We start from the raw sequence: 16,532 nt of genomic DNA on the forward strand, positions 1-16,532 counted from the left end.
TTTTAATAAACGAGGTTTATGTTTATTTTATTTTGCACGAACATTATATTTTAATGACTAAGTTGAAGATTCATAGCATGACGATATAATTATTTTTAGATAATAAAAGAAATAATAATTACTTAAATATGTTATAAAAAATACTATTAGAACCTCGGTTTTTCTGCAAGTACCGTAGTCGTAGTTTTTGTACTCCAATCACGTACAACAACTCACGTACTCACAAAAATAATTCTATAATTAAAGTTCCTATATACCATGGCGTACAACATAGCTCGGCATGTAATATCAATCATTTACGAGTAGGGATTGTTATCATATCATCAAGCAGGTTAGAGGAAATAAATAAAAACTCAAAATAGAGTAAAAAACGTTATTTAATAAAATGCGAAAGACAGTTCAAATTACACCATAAGTATTGCTGTACATAAAAATAAATGTGAATTCAGTATTTGTCATCAATCATAAAATTATAATCAAATGAAATTAAAACAACGAACCTTACACAAGTCATTCACAACAATAATAAGTCTTTTAAGCTTTAACAGTTTAAAATAAATAAAAGTATTATTTCACACAACAGATTTAGAGAATATTTTACTGAAAACTTCGACGATTCCGTCATAGTAGTGTATGATGATGGAGACGATAAGCACGAACATCGCGAAACAAATTCCCGTAATGTACATGAACTGGCTGGCTTCCTGAGGCGTAGCCAATAGCTCCTCACTGCTCGCATCTCTGTCTAAGGCATCGAATTCAGATGTATCTAGGAAAGAAAATGAGTTTATTATTAACGAAGAAAATAAAATCCAGCACATTTTTTTGCAAAGTATATTTTACTAGGTACTGGATGTACATCAGGAAGTACTTACTTCCCACATACTGATAAGGCTTATATAATACAATAAGCTAGATTACTGCCAAGTTTTATCAAAATGGATCCATTAATTTTAGAGCGAAAGTAAAACAAGCATCCATAGATAGATACAAACTTTCACATCCATATTATTAGTAGGATTTGGTGAATGTAACATGCCTACATCTTTATTTCTACTTACAGAAAAGTTGTTGAGTTAAAACAAGCTAAATATTTACCAGCAGGCGTTTCGACATCGCAGACAACATCAGCCTCTGTGATCTGTAGGTCCAAAAGCTCTCGTACCGACAGAAGGGCCTCAGCGGGCGCTTCGCCGGGAAACAGGTAATCACAGAGGTATAGAGACCCCACGGGAACTAGAACTCGGCGTGGTGGCTCGTTGAAACACACCTTTTCTGTAGATAAATATTCAATATCCATCTTAGACACTTTGAGGCTTATTATACACTCTCTTGTATGTATGCTATATTAGAACTCAAAATCATACATACTGCTTGGCTGCTTAACAGAACTTTTTGAACATCAAATAAGTTAGGAAGTTCAGAAAGTATGAGTTCGAAAGTTAAGTGAGCTTTAATAACTTAACTATCACTAGGATAGAGCTATGTAATTGAAAACTCAATGAAAGTTTAGATTGATCAAAGGACGATGGGCGTTTTGGTACCCTGTCCAACAGTCTTGATTCTAGTACCATTGCGTAGGTCTTGGCAAGGCAAAAAATGTTTACTATGATGACTAGTCCCAAATCCTTGTCCGTTTCGCGTGACATCGACTAATAGAATGTGTTATGTTCATAAATCATCAACGTAGATGTAGTTCTTAAATCGAACTGTATTTAATAAAAACTGGTAAAGTAACAAAAAACAGGAATTAGGGCTTCTTAAAATGTTGGCCTGCCGACTGCTTTAAAAAAAGACTGTGCAGACCTTTGCAGTTCACGCAGAACTAGGTTATGTATTTGATGAAAGTCTTTCAGTATTTACAATCAATTAAGGTTGAAAAGTTAGGAGACGATGTTAACATAGTACATATTACGACTTAATCTTGCTCCTCAAGAGGTGCTGAGATAATGATGAATTTCTTCTTAAAAAAAGATGAATAGAAATGTTTTGAACTTTTGTCAAATCAGATGACGATTGTGTTTCCGTAGTATGACTCCATAGAATATTGCAAACTTTAGATTATAATAGAGTGTATCTCAAACAATGTAAGATGTCTATTAACTGAGTTTAAAATTATAACACTGACGACATATGCCTCTTAATGAATTTGCATATATGGATGACATACTTGTTTCTATGTCGATTCAATTTTTATCGTTACTCGGATCGGACAGCTAATTGAGGCAGGCCCCATAGTTTTCATTATTCTTCACGCAAATACCTTTCTAATGATATATCATACGTTACTGTTGGAGCGGGTACCAAATCTCATACAAAGTGCCCATTGTCCTTTAGATTGAATCTTACCTTCAGGAAGTAAATTATCATCAATTAAAGCATCACAGTGCATTGTGAACCGTGATGCTAGTGATCTGATAATGTCTTGTTTCACAGCTGCAATAGTTTCACTGACTGTCGCCTTAGGGTACATGAACACGCTTGAAGACACCACTCCACTGAAATGTATACTTCCATCGCATTCTAAGTATTCCACTGTTTCAGGCAGAGAGTTTTCCTGAAATTCGTAATGAGAAAATATTATTAATATTATAACATCAAAAAAAATGGCAATACTTGTAGAGGGGGAACATGTAGAATGTTGATATCTTAACAGACAATTTTATATAACCAGTGTGACTAATGTATATGTATATATGAACATCCATATTTTAAGATTTACAGTGGGCTTGATATTCAACATTAACGTGGACTGGAAAACTTGTGTTCAGTTAGGAACTTCTACTTACAAATGGCACAAATAATGACACATTCATTGATTTAGGAAGTTCTTGTTGCATCTGTTTGGAATTACTTTTGGGTTTCTTCTTTTTGAAAAGTTGTTCTAGTACTTCTGTATTGTCTTTCAATTCACCATCTATGAACATGATGCTGGATTCAATTGTTTTGTGAGCTGATTCCAGGATTTGCTGGAAAATTTACAATTTGACATTAAAATACTTATTGAAATATTATCACTGTTAATAAAATAAGGTCATAGACTTTATAGGCTACCTGAAACTGTTGCTTAACAGATATACCACTCTTCTTCACAATCACAGGATAGACATCGTCAAACTCATAGTAGCAGTCCAACCTTTGCCATTGCTGGGGTTTGGGCAAGAATTTCCAATCAACAGGCTTGATAACTGTACTTTTGCTTGGCACTCCCACTTCTATACTCTTACAAGTAAGCACTTTAGTACTTGTACACATATGTAACATTAGCCTTTCATTTGAGTAAGGACAGTTACCAAACATGTACTGATTGACACTCATTGCTTTGTATATGTGGTTCACAATGGATTTCACTTTACTGAAACTATTTGGATCCTCGAAAATGTCCTCATCGCATGTAATGAAGATACCTGAAATCATTTTTGTAAATATTTTTAAGTTTATTTTGTAAACTTGAATCAAAAATCTTGTTTTTATTACACAACTTTCAATATATTATCATACCTTGAACAAACATGCCACCAGGAAGCATTCTAGTGACATGTTTAGCATGGTCAGCGACCCATGCCTCAGATACATTCAATAACGTCTTTGTTTCCAGTTTGTCCAGCACATAACTGGTTTCCGATGGATTTTCAGAGCTTTTCTCATCTGGGGTTCGAGCCAAGTGGATGACATTCTCCCGCGCGCCAGTAGTCTTGTAAAAAAAAGAGGTTTTACTATTAGTCAAGTGTTATAAATGTACATTATAAGTTAAAACTAAACTACTTTTGGAAAGAGTAGATTGAAATAAAACACGCTTTAAGTTAATGAAAGAGGTTCTTTAGCATATTTTACCGACATACTGGCAAGCTATTTGTGGTGTCATCTAAAAAGCCGATCAGCTTACCTGCCCAAGAATCAATCCTATTACAAATACTTCTTTAGAAGCATATTGCTCTAAATATTGTAAGCAATATTCTGGAGAATACACTGTCCGGACCATCTTTTATTTATTATGTTGTTCAGTTGATTGCATATAGCTAGCAGCTACTGTACTTTGACTTTGAAATATTCACAAAACTTTTAATATTCTCAATTTTAATCAACTTTGTTTGTCGTGTCACAGAATTGAGATTTACGATCTCTCGTCGACTTGTCTGTCCCCGTTAGTTGTCAATGTCACTGTCAAATGCAGCTGTCCGATGATTGTTTATGGTATATCAATGCGGCAAAGACTATAGATTGTTTTATTTTTAAAATTTACCTCCATACGATACCTGTTTCCAAGTTATTTCGGGTTGGCGCAACGTATTCCATTTGTTCCGCTTCCATTTCCCTATGTCAGACGTCCACTTCCTCTCTCTCCTTATTTATGTTATCTTGCCAGCAATCAATCCACAGTTTCCATGATCTCATTTTGTAGATATACTGTGATTCGCATTTTGTAGCATGCGTCTCATGCCTTACCGCATGCGTCTATCGATACCAGTACCACTTCATACCACGACAAACATTGTCGTTTCATTTTCTTTGCCATCAGCGTTATTTTCAAGTGGCCTAGATAAGAATACTTGAAAGCTAAAAAAAGGCATTTTCGTTTTTCAATTAATGCTGTAGTTCTCGCCGGGCCTAATAGGGGATCGGAACTAACTAAAACTAACAAATACCAATATAGTGTTGTTCCATTGTAGTCAAATTCAGAAGGCTTTTCCTGTTTTCCTTCGATTTTGATTACCTATCTACTTTGAGAGAACTAGTAGGTAGGTACTCACCGAGTTACTAGTAAAAATACTAGATCGTGGCTGTACCTACGTAGTTCTGATCATCATCATCATCATCCTCCGCGCCTTTTTCCCAACTATGTTGGGGTCGGCTTCCAGTCTAACCGGATTCAGCTGAATACCAGTGCTTTACAAGAAGCGACTGCCTATCTGACCTCCTCAACCCAGTTACCCGGGCAACCCGATACCCCTTGGTTAGACTGGTGTCAGACTTACTGGCTTCTGACTACCCGTAACGAATGCCAAGGATGTTCAATGACAACCGGGACCTACAGTTTGACGTGCCATCCGAAACACAGTCATTGGTGTATAAGATATACTTAGAAAGTACATACAAACTTAGAAAAGTTGCATTGGTACTTGCCTGACCTGGAATCGAACCCGCGCCCTCATACTCGAGAGGTTGGTTCTTTGCCCACTAGGCCACCACAACCACCTCTGATAACCATACTATAACATGCTTCTGTCGAACCGATCTGTAGCCTTATTCGCTAACTCCACTGACAGCTCGCAGATATCATCAATTGGTAAAGTGTACATCAGTAAATTGTCAAACAGCTATTTTCTTATTCGCTAACGCCAGTTACCAAATGAGATGACGTCATCAGCATCGACACAGGCTGATATCCACCATGACTCATTTTGACAGCGGTTTCTGTATCGATAAACGTTATATTGCGATTCCGTAAGCCCAGTGGACATCAAATTGATAGCCAATGTCATTTTTTGAAATACACTACAAATAGCAGTGTTTTATGCCTCATCACTGGGATGTCTATACTATATTGTTGCATCAGACATATTAGATTTCTCTAATTTTGCGATTCCAATAGAAATACAAACCCTGAGTCGTTTCCTTTATTTTTTGATAGTGTTATTTTTATTTGTATTATTTTAATTTGTTTTATCTTTCTTTGTGTGGAATAAAAATTTCGCGTGTATTTTTGCTGGCATTTGTGGAATAAGAGACAAAACGAAGTTTATCCAGAATCCAGAAACGTCGTATGCGAGATTGCAATAATTCTCTGGATTTACGGGAGAAGGAATTCATGTCAAATTTCCGTATCAACAAATCAAGGTTTCAGCGAGTTTCGGCAGAGTTACGTCCGTTTCTGCAACGTCCTCAACAAAACACTGCTGTTGCAATTGAGCTAAAAGTAAGAATTTATAACGTAAAAAGTTAAATAAATACCAATATTACATAATTTGATGTTACTAATTTGCAGCATGTCTCAACCTTCATTTAGTAAGTGAGGTAACCGATGCTCTCAATGTATGGGACGACCTACTCAAGTACGTAAAGTTACCTTCCTGTAGTGTACCAATTTTTGTTTTGCATGCAAAACATAGGAATCTACGTATCAAAATATTGTTTACGTTGTAAAATTTATAATAACTACAATACTCACAATATTCTCAGTTAAAATATTGTTCAACCACACGGAATTTTAGACACCAAGTTCACACACAATAGAAAGCAAATACTGAATTTTACCGCCACAGATTGTTTTTAAACATATAACACGCTGAAAATAAAGCGTTCTCTCAAACGTAGTAATGTAATGCTAATAGGGTATTTCCTACTTAGCAGTATAATAGTCGATAAAAAAATAGAGTTGTCAAGTTGTCATCGTAGTTTTGGCGTCAGCAACCGTGTAACGATATCCACCGATATCCACTTCATGCGATACAGAATACCAATGTTTTGAACTTATAGGTTGACATCAAAGTTCCGATGACAACTGAGGCCAGTTGACATCTGAGAATTCGAAAGTTAGCGAATAAGCCAGCTGATGGAGTTGGAAAATCAGAAATGGACTTCATGAAGGAACATCGTATCGTTGCTGTTTTGCCTTTTTAGGGAAGTCTTGTGGTTATTTTTACTTCCATTTATAAAAGCTAGTTTATCTAGTGTAAAAAACTATTAATATATTAATCTAATACATGTTGTGGGGCAAAGTCCATGGTCAAAATAAGTATTAGGCTACTGTGTTGTATTTTCAATGTGATAACATTACCATGAACAGGCCTCATGACTTTTAAATATCTTTTAAACATCACCATTTTGCAAATTGACACCTTAGTAGGCCTTGGGTATTTTTATAAGCACGTCAAGATTATGAATCATTGATTGGTCAAGCTTTGTTCACAATTCCGGGATTAAAAAAAAAAACAATTTGAAAATAATTGTTGTTTATTCCACAAGAAACAATAGGTTATCGTGTTACAGTTTGCTTATACAACAGATAATGCCCTAAGCAGCCGGACCGCGCGGTAAATGTGTTGCCAATTACAACAATAAAGTAGCATGGCAGAGTATGTATGGTTCACCAGTCTGGTTACTTAGAGCATCTCTTACTGTGCACCATTTACGCACTCTTAATAATATAAAATCATACGTGCAGCAACCGCAAGTTTTGAGTTGACGTTTAAATACATCATCTACATCACAACAGAATTGGAAGAGATATGTAAAATTAAAATATTTTGCTGTAAAATAAACTTGACATCATGACCGCGAATATTGAGATTATCTATTCGTGTTTAGTTGAATTTGCACTTTGAGAAGTCCATTTCTGGGTGCTGTTCCATAAACCTGTAAATAGAGGAAATTATAACATTAGAATATTGCTCACAATGGGACGTAGTTATGCAGAAACGTTCCAACCCACAAGTCACCCGAAATCGAGTTATTGTGATTGAACAGCCTAAAATTTAGCATATGGTTATCTAAACTCAATATAATTCAACAATAAAACCTCTAGTACCTTTACTAGTTAGAATAAAAAAGAATACAACTGAAACGCGTAAATGCTTATATCTCAAATTCAAGTTTAATTTGAGATATAAGCATTTACGCGTACAGTGGGTTGGAACGTTTCTGCATAACTACGTCCTGGTAATAGTGTGGCTACGATTTCGGACAAGTGGGTGCGTGAATGTCATCATTACATTTCTGTTGAGCTAAACGAAGATCGACAAATGCTTGCCAGATAATTAGACAGGTCTACTCAAACTCGTATGACACTTTCTTCAAAAGGTTTCCATGTAAGTGTGGACTTTTATGACACCTTCAGTTTGTTTCGATGTTTCTTCTCAAGGTAATCAGATAGGAAATACTTACTTCATATCGCTTTGAAAGAAAATTTGAAGTGTAAAAGTGTTGATCTGAATCTATTTCCCAAATAAAAAAAAATCTAGACCAACACACTGCATTCTGTTTATGTTATTAGATACTTTTAAAACTTACTTTTTAAGCACATCTTGTTTCTTTTGTTCATCACTGGTGGGGAGACCCATTTCCTTTTGTCTTTGATCGTACATCATTTTTTCAACTAGGCCGCGAGTTTCTCCGTCCAAGTCGGACAGTTTCGATGGTTCTGAAACACAAAACATAAGATATTATAGAACAATATGACTCTAAAACCTTGAAATAAACGTTTTTTGTTAATATACTGCATTAATTTGAGCTTGCTACCAATTTGATGTAAATTAAATCTTTTCAACAATAACATAGCCTACAGTTTCGTATATAAAGATAGCCGTCAAATTGGCAAATTGAATGCTGTTTCCGGAAATAACGTAAAAAACAACATGTAATAAAAACCAACTCCATTATTTTTGGCTACTTGCTATTGAACAGTTAAACTGGCGTATAAAGCACCTCGAAGTACCGAGCAAGTTGTGCGTGAGCAATTAATTACCATAAATACACGCTTTAACTTCACCAAAATCCTTACCTGGGTTGATCTTCCTCGTGGATATTTCCGGGTCGGTACTCACTAGCCTGCCCCACCAATTCATTTTATTGACCTGTAAGAAGATACAATATATTATTAACAACATTATTCGGTACAAAAACTCATCATTACCTTAAATTGGTTTCTAAAAAACACCGTTTTACCTTACGCTGTATAATGACAACTTCATTAAAATGTTTAAATAATCGTACAAAGCAATTTTAGAAGTGTTACAAGGTTTGTTTATGACATTTTAGAAGAAGAAAAAACTGACGCATTAGCATTATTTATAACACTAGTTAGTTCAGTAACTCGGTACATGCTAACGACAGAACAAGGGATGGATACTTATTATTACTACGAACATATCAGGACAGCATTTAAATGATATACTAACAGAAAAATTAATGAGTTAACATCCGACTGTTTATAAGTATAAGTTAGATACAAAAATAATTCCTCACATAATCTTCTTCTACAATAAAATGCCGATTAATATTTCTGAAGATACTGTTGTTATTGTGAATGAATAATAGTCATATAATAATATGAAATTTTCAAATAAACTTTTATTTTTTTTGATAGCTGTTGCATAATATTTGGTAGGAGTGTTTAAGCATGAATGATATTGGCGGTTTTGCCAGACATCAAAGCCGGCGCCAGCCTAATTGTTTAGTTTCTAATATTGAAAATTAAAAATTGTGGCCTTACTTCATCCTGTTGTACTAAAGGCAATACCACACTTAACAATATACGCCTAACATTTATATACCAGATCAGCTTTAGTATATTTAAATGCGTAGCACCATAACAAAACTTGTACATTTTACACTATGCTTTGGATTCGAGCAAAATCAAAAGTCTAATTATGAGTTTGTGTATGTGTAAGATTTAAGAATCTAGTAACAATTTGTAATTAATTTAATAAATACTACGATAAATATCCAATTTACGGGACCTTATTTGTTCATAAACATCTAAAGTATTTACCTACTTATTAACTTGATAAATCATATAAACTTGCTCATGTTTGTGTAAAAATGCCTTTACTTCTTCTAGTCCTTGGCAACAGCCAACATTTCCTAATGTAGGTTCATAATTAGCAAATGCTTATGAACGGTAAAATAAACATAATCTTAGCTTCAAATTCTAAGAACTAGACTATGGAATTAGAACTCATATTCATCAGGCATTCTATCGTCCCAATGCTGAGCACAGACCTCATTACACACAGATAAGGGTTGAGCGTTAAGCCCCGTATTCACGGTAAACTTTTGTTTATAAACAAAGTTGCCTCAACATGTTGCTGAGTAGCTGGCAATATGTTGCTGACAATACTGGGTATTGCAGAGTGAACCATGAAGACGGGCTTTAATCATCACACTTACCCAATGCGGGTTGTTGAACTCATCGAGACACTACTCATCTCATAAAGTAGAATCACGTACCTTCTCTAAGTTGATAAGCAAATTGCGACCATCTTGCAACACCCACGTGGACTCCTCAATCTTGACTTCGGCATCCAGTTCGCCGTCGATGATAAGCGGCTGGCCTTTAATGCCGACTTTGAGATGCTTCTTGTTGATGATCACTGTTAAGTCACGTGGCCTCAGAACTTGGCGAAGAGGTACTCGGAGCTGCAAATAAATGAAAAATACTTAAAATACTACATTATCAAAATTATAATCTGGTCCTCAAAAAACAATATTTTAAATAATAATGGGAAAATAATATCTACTTTATTACAGAAGTCGGAAACGATTTGTAACTTCTAATTACAACAGAAATATTATCCAGTTCGGAAAAAAATATTCAATACTTTTTTCTGTGTTATGAAACTAAAACCTGTACACATTTGTCAGGATATCAAGTTTAGAATCTAGCTATTTTTTTATACTGCGTAGCTTATGATTTTAATTCTTAAGATTAATCTGATGCGTGGTTAAATTTCTATGAACACAGGCTCAAGTTTAGGGTCATTCCCGGTGAAAGACACTGCAGTAAAATAATCAGCGAACAAGTTATTTGTCGCAACAATAAACCAACAGAAAGCGGCAGGATATTGAAGTTAATAATGCAAACCACATACCAACCACCACAGTATAATTGTCGTATAATTGGGTATTTGCGTAAACGGATATAAACAATATTATTAATACTGTACAATTTCATTCACACTACGTAAAATAAAAGTAAAGGTAAGAGGTCAGAATGGCACCTTAACATTTCAACACTTGATAATGAAAGACACGACAATTTGCGTTGCGTTGCGTCATAATTACGAATATTATAAATGTATTAATGTAACGTTGATCTGAATATGCAATACTTTAATGATATTAATAATGTTTATATCAAGAAAATCATTAAATTTGGAGCATTTACCGCAATTAATACACTTTCACTGGTTTGTGAATGTATTTCACCTTGCATAAAAACGTAACATTATTTCCTGTTTGCTACAGATACAATTATAACTCTGCTGTACTGAACATGGAGAGCACTTGTTTTATGTCGGAACTTCAATCAGTGCATCACATTTGAATTAATTGCATTTCAAATTACTAAGTAGTCATTATTGTATCTGAATTGAATACATGCATCTTATTTTCATATAATGCATTAGGTATAAATATTTAAAGATAAATATCACGTGATTAATATTTCTTCATTCACCTATTTATATAGGTTCTAGAACTCGAGCGAATATTGAACCGGTCAAATAACTACTATTATTCATTCCAGTAGGTTATTTTGGTGTGGTTTGCTTCAAAAGCATTAGTACCTATTCCTATCTTTGCCTCGGGTATAATAGAGCTTTATATAATAAAAGTAAAATCCCCATACTATAAATATAATATAGGCACGAGTCACGTAGTAAACCGTTTATGTTCAATTATGAAGCCAAGCTGTTAGAGCGAACAGGACAACTCGGTGAGCAACAAGGTGGTGGCCGCGAACTGACATCATAATGACATGCATAGAATACGGAATGAATAAGTCTAAAAACAACAATAATTATGTTTCACAAGAGGACCGGCAAGACAACGCGCTCTTCGACCGAAGGCGTGATGACCTCGCATTCCTGGCAAGGACGATGTGCATGAACATACCCGCGTCTGCGAACCGGACCGGACCGTATACCTGCCTACGTTGTTTTGTGAATCATTTACGTGACCCCATCATTACTATTGATATTAAGAAGCCGAAATGATGAGCAGCTGCTGCAAAACAAGTTTTAATGAGGATGGCAATTTTACATTTTCCTACTTTAACGTCTCGGACAAGTTTGTCTGTAAAGGCTAAACGTAAATAAATTCGTTTTAAGGTTTTCTGGTCTTGTTTTGCCTACAACTTGTTCTTATATGCAATTATATTTTGAACATTGCCCTAAGTGCAACCATATCTGGAAGTTTTTATTTTATTGAAAACAACGTAGGAATGGTCAAACCTTGGCCTTGATAGTTTTGAATAATGGAATCTGCGTTGACACATAATAATATATAATTAGTGACACGGTCTATTAATATCTAAAATAAACAACATAACGTTAAGCTGACCATGATCATTATTCAGATATGCTAAGATGATGAATAAAATGATTAAGCTCTGGTTTATACCCAGTTCAATGTTATAAGTTATCTAGAAATTTTATGAGGCGTCAAAATTCCATATAATTTTGAAAAAAAAAACTGTCTTAGAATAATTATTATTTCTCAAAAATCTCGTAGTTATATGAGCTTAATACAATAAAATAACTTCGTTCTAAATCAATCCTGTAATAAATATTATCTATGTGTGTCTATTTTGAGCGTCTATTTACTCTGACAGCAGCAAATCAAACAGAACTTGTTTTATGTGCTACCGTTCGGAATGTTTAATACTTTTGTTGCTAAAGTAAACTTAAATAATAATATTTACCATCAAAATATTAACATAGGATAACAAACAACTAATTGGACAGTGTTTGTAAATCAATATCCTTTATCCTTTGATGTGTCACGAAAGAGGACTGTATCACGGAATCACGAAGTTCAAAATGCCGAAGTACTGAAGCCGTAAAGTACACAAGATCGATGCACGTGACTTAGAATGTACGCTACATCGAAGTACTGAATTGCGAATGTTCATGATACCGATGTACGGAATATCGAAAGTTTGTTATAGCGAAGTACGTGATTGCGATTGTTCTGAATCCCGATGTACGGAATATCGAAAGTTTGTGACACCGAAGTACCTAATATCGAAGGGTTTAAAATCACGGTATCTGCGGTAATTGGTAATATCAACCGGAAATGCTTTAAATATCGTATTTTGATCAATTTCCAGTAAAAAATGCATTGCTTTAATGTACTTGTGTTAAATCTACGAGATCTTATGTTGTTATTCCACGACTTTGTTTTCGATTTCTGTCGGGGTTTACATTTATTCATCATTATTTGCCGAGCCTTTCCCAACAACCACCCACCCACCTAACATTGTATTGAGGTCTGCATTATATTGAGCCTAGCCTTTCCCCAACAACAATGTTGGGGTCGGTCTACGAGATCTTATGTTGTCGCTCCTTGTAAAACATTGATGCTCCCCTGGCCCCAATACAATGCTGAAAACAAAAAGTGTATATAATATATAATGCAGACCTCAATACAATGTTAGGTGGGTGGGTGGTTGTTGGGAAAGGCTCGGCAAATAATGATGAATAAATGTGAACCACGACAAAAATCGAAAACAAAGTCGTGGAATAACAACATAAGATCTCGTAGATTTAACACAAGTACATTAAAGCAATGCATTTTTTACTGGAAATTGATCAAAATACGATATTTAAAGCATTTCCGGTTGATATTACCAATTACCGCAGATACCGTGATTTTAAACCCTTCGATATTAGGTACTTCGGTGTCACAAACTTTCGATATTCCGTACATCGGGATTCAGAACAATCGCAATCACGTACTTCGCTATAACAAACTTTCGATATTCCGTACATCGGTATCATGAACATTCGCAATTCAGTACTTCGATGTAGCGTACATTCTAAGTCACGTGCATCGATCTTGTGTACTTTATGGCTTCAGTACTTCGGCATTTTGAACTTCGAGATTCCGTGATACAGTCACGAAAGAGGTGCTATCAGACTTCATAGCGGCCGATAATTGGGCAATGATACAGCTAACTTAATGATATAATTGCATTCCAATTAAGCGCGGAGTCGTGCGTGCGACTGAGAAATTAAGCAAGCCTTCAATCCTTTGTTGCTTTAACTTCTTATAAGAACCTTGTGGTAACTGCGCTGAATAGCGTGGTGTTATAATACCTTCACACGATTACGCGCCGATTACGGCCCCGTTCTAATGGAAGCCGAAGTCGTCGGACTCACTTCCAAACACATGATAATAGTATTCAAGCAAAACCGTAATTAGGCGCCTCGTTGTCGCCGCACGAAATTCTCAGTTCATTAGACATCAACGCAGCGTTATATTACTACTTGATATTTAAATGGTCATCAGACATAATATTAATAAACAACCAGTGTCTTTATTTTGGCCCGGCGTCTCAATCTATATATTATACATATTTCAAATATTTATGATCTTACGTAATATATAGTTGAAGCAAAACAAATCTTAAATTGCCGGTTATTATGTGTAGGCGTATAAGCGTATCATATCACATGACCAAAGGCTTACAACTTAACTCAAAAATAGGATAAAAAAATGGTACAGCAACATCTATTTTATTTTTACCTGTTATTTAATTATGTAGTGAATAAAATATTATCGATAATTATATATTTAATCGAATAGCGGAATCAAATTGCTTTCCATCTCCACCCCAGTTTATGTTAACGATTAAACAGGCATTGACTAACCATACCTAACTTTAGAGGAAAGCAAAGCACTACATGGTCAAAACTTATTATAGGTATACTTCAGCAGTCAATCAAACTCCTCCAGCATTAATAGCATTACATTTATGATACACGAGACATGAGTAACACTAATGACTTGGAATATTAATTGGTAGTTTCGTAGAGTGATAACGATCATTCTACACAATTTGACAATGAAACGCTCGAAGGCACTGAATTCTGTGGTAACACATTGTAAGACGTGTTATACCATTGAACTCTTGATTCCCCGAGCAAATATATTGCAAATACGTCATGGTCATGGGAGGTCATTACATAGAAGCGTAAACTTAACACCTACGGCAATTACAAAATCACTACTACACACACATTTCTGTACGCGTGTGTACTACCAACATTGAATAAATATAATCACTGGCACGTCTGTGTGTGTATAAGTAATGTATGTTTGCTTTTTTCAGATTTAGAACCTTGCTAAAAAATCCGCCTGTAGGCAAGTGACTCAGCTCATCATGGATCTGACTGGAGTAGACCCATTAGAAGCCATGTAATTTAAAACGTCCAGTAAGTGCTATTAGTCCGGTAAGTGTTGATGAGCCAAACTGATGAAAACCCAAGGTGGTCTGACATACGTAGAACGGCGAAAATTATTATTTTTTTATTTAAGCAGGATGGTCTGATCAACAATGTTTCGAGGAATATGCTCGATCAGACGATTGACGGCGTTTTTGTGGACAAGTGGAAATACGTATCTAATTTATTTGTAATTAGGTACCTACTAATAAATTAACGACGTTTTGGAAATACAACATCGAAAAGTTTAAAACATTCAAGAAGAAAGAGAATTATCTCTATGCCTAAGGCGGTCTAAACAATAAGATTTATTTGAATATTGTGTAATCGTTGCTTTAAGATGGAGACCGATTTAATTGCTCACTATCCCTATGTTATTAATAAATAACAATGTTGTTAACTACGATAAACATTAATCATAAAAACATTGAATCTCTTTGCGGATGACAAGAAGCATGACATATATTCTACATTATAGTTATTCTAAACAATTAAATGATCCTTGTTTGTTTATTTTTTAATGAAAATAGACGATATTTTCTTCAATTGTTTCAGTCAAGCAAGCACTCATATTTTTAATCGCCACAATGTTCCTGTTGATTCAAACACGAGCTATATAAGGCCAAGTCCTGCTCAAAGTAATAAAAAGTCTCTATTGAAGTCAGTAGGATTCTCCAAATCATTTGTTATACACCTACAGACGAACGCGGGGAACTTTGTTTCGACAGTGATGTTACAACGTTTTGTCATCTGTAGCAAACACGCACCATGCATAGTTTACCACATAAGTTATGCTAATATAAAGTGCAGTCCCAATAAGGAGTTTTATCTTCTTTATGATGTAGAATCTAGTTTATATCGTTAATTTATTTGTCGATATCGAGAAAACTGTGCGTAAATGCACTGGTTTCCTGCAACGTCATCAGTGTCGTCATTTCCAATCATTAGCATCACTAGCTATCATTATTTTTAATCGAATCGGTTCTTTCTTTTGAAAACTTAATAAATGTCCGCATAATTATTCTGATCATAATTATCGACTTCGTGGACTATCTTTTTGATTTTTTCTCATTCATTTATTTGTTTGATGATTGAATATAAAAGGTAATTAAAATTAACGTAAGGAGTTACACGAGCCTTCGAAGGTATATTGAATACATGACGTCAGTAAGTACCAAGTAGCAGCATTAAACTACACGGAACAAATACAGAAACCTCACACAATATAATAGGTACAGATTGATACCATAATTGACTTCTTCCAAAGTTAATCGAAGGTCGTTTTATTTAAATATCACAGAAATGAAATTGGGAGCTCTATCACTATTAGAGGCGGTGTAATCAGTGTTTTACAATAAAAAACTTGTAAGAATTACAAGTTGTTTGGCGCAATGTCCGGTTGATGTCGTGATCGTGATTGGTTTTTTCGATACCAAAATAGGTTTGAAGCGGAGTCATCCGATTCCTGTAATGAAATTCCTCGAGCGGAGAGTTCGTCCTCGATGGCGAGCGATTACGCAACTCCTGGCATCGGCTAAGGAATACGTCATACGCACTTGACTTGCCACAAAACGATGCACACAACGT

At 35.1% G+C, this 16,532-nt stretch overlaps 2 protein-coding genes across 3 annotated transcripts in view; both read right to left on the bottom strand.

Annotated features, from left to right (window-relative positions):
- Positions 1-359: 359 nt before the first annotated feature.
- Positions 360-4,149, bottom strand: LOC124630698 (protein odr-4 homolog). Its single transcript, XM_047164661.1, has 7 exons — positions 3,887-4,149; positions 3,502-3,694; positions 3,055-3,407; positions 2,790-2,969; positions 2,350-2,557; positions 1,099-1,275; positions 360-769 (listed from the first exon to the last, which is right to left on the bottom strand). Exons 1-7 carry the CDS (start codon positions 3,980-3,982, stop codon positions 573-575), a joined length of 1,404 nt encoding a protein of 467 aa, XP_047020617.1. The 5' UTR covers positions 3,983-4,149; the 3' UTR covers positions 360-572.
- A 2,790-nt stretch (positions 4,150-6,939) lies between these two features.
- LOC124630335 (nuclear migration protein nudC) overlaps positions 6,940-16,532 on the bottom strand; it is a 30,022-nt gene continuing 20,429 nt past the window's right edge. For both annotated transcript variants that reach the window (XM_047164198.1, XM_047164197.1), the window contains exons 5-8: positions 9,949-10,137; positions 8,501-8,573; positions 8,011-8,140; positions 6,940-7,356 (exon numbers count right to left, since the gene is read on the bottom strand). In XM_047164198.1, coding sequence (XP_047020154.1) covers positions 7,305-7,356; positions 8,011-8,140; positions 8,501-8,573; positions 9,949-10,137 — 444 coding nt within the window. In that variant the 3' untranslated portion in view covers positions 6,940-7,304. The remainder of the gene's footprint in view (positions 7,357-8,010; positions 8,141-8,500; positions 8,574-9,948; positions 10,138-16,532) is intronic.

Source organism: Helicoverpa zea, chromosome 5 (assembly GCF_022581195.2).
Source record: "Helicoverpa zea isolate HzStark_Cry1AcR chromosome 5, ilHelZeax1.1, whole genome shotgun sequence".
NCBI classification, from domain to species: Eukaryota; Metazoa; Arthropoda; class Insecta; order Lepidoptera; family Noctuidae; genus Helicoverpa; species Helicoverpa zea.

What these genes read in the sequence shown, in the direction of transcription:
- LOC124630698 (XM_047164661.1), bottom strand. Translation starts at nt 3,982, where the DNA reads ATGGTCCGGACAGTGTATTCTCCAGAATATTGCTTACAATATTTAGAG. An exon ending in TAGGATTGATTCTTGGGCAG is followed by an intron (nt 3,695 to 3,886) that starts GTAAGCTGATCG and finishes TTTTTTTACAAG; the next exon opens with ACTACTGGCGCGCGGGAGAA. An exon ending in TGTCATTATTTGTGCCATTT is followed by an intron (nt 2,558 to 2,789) that starts GTAAGTAGAAGT and finishes TACGAATTTCAG; the next exon opens with GAAAACTCTCTGCCTGAAAC.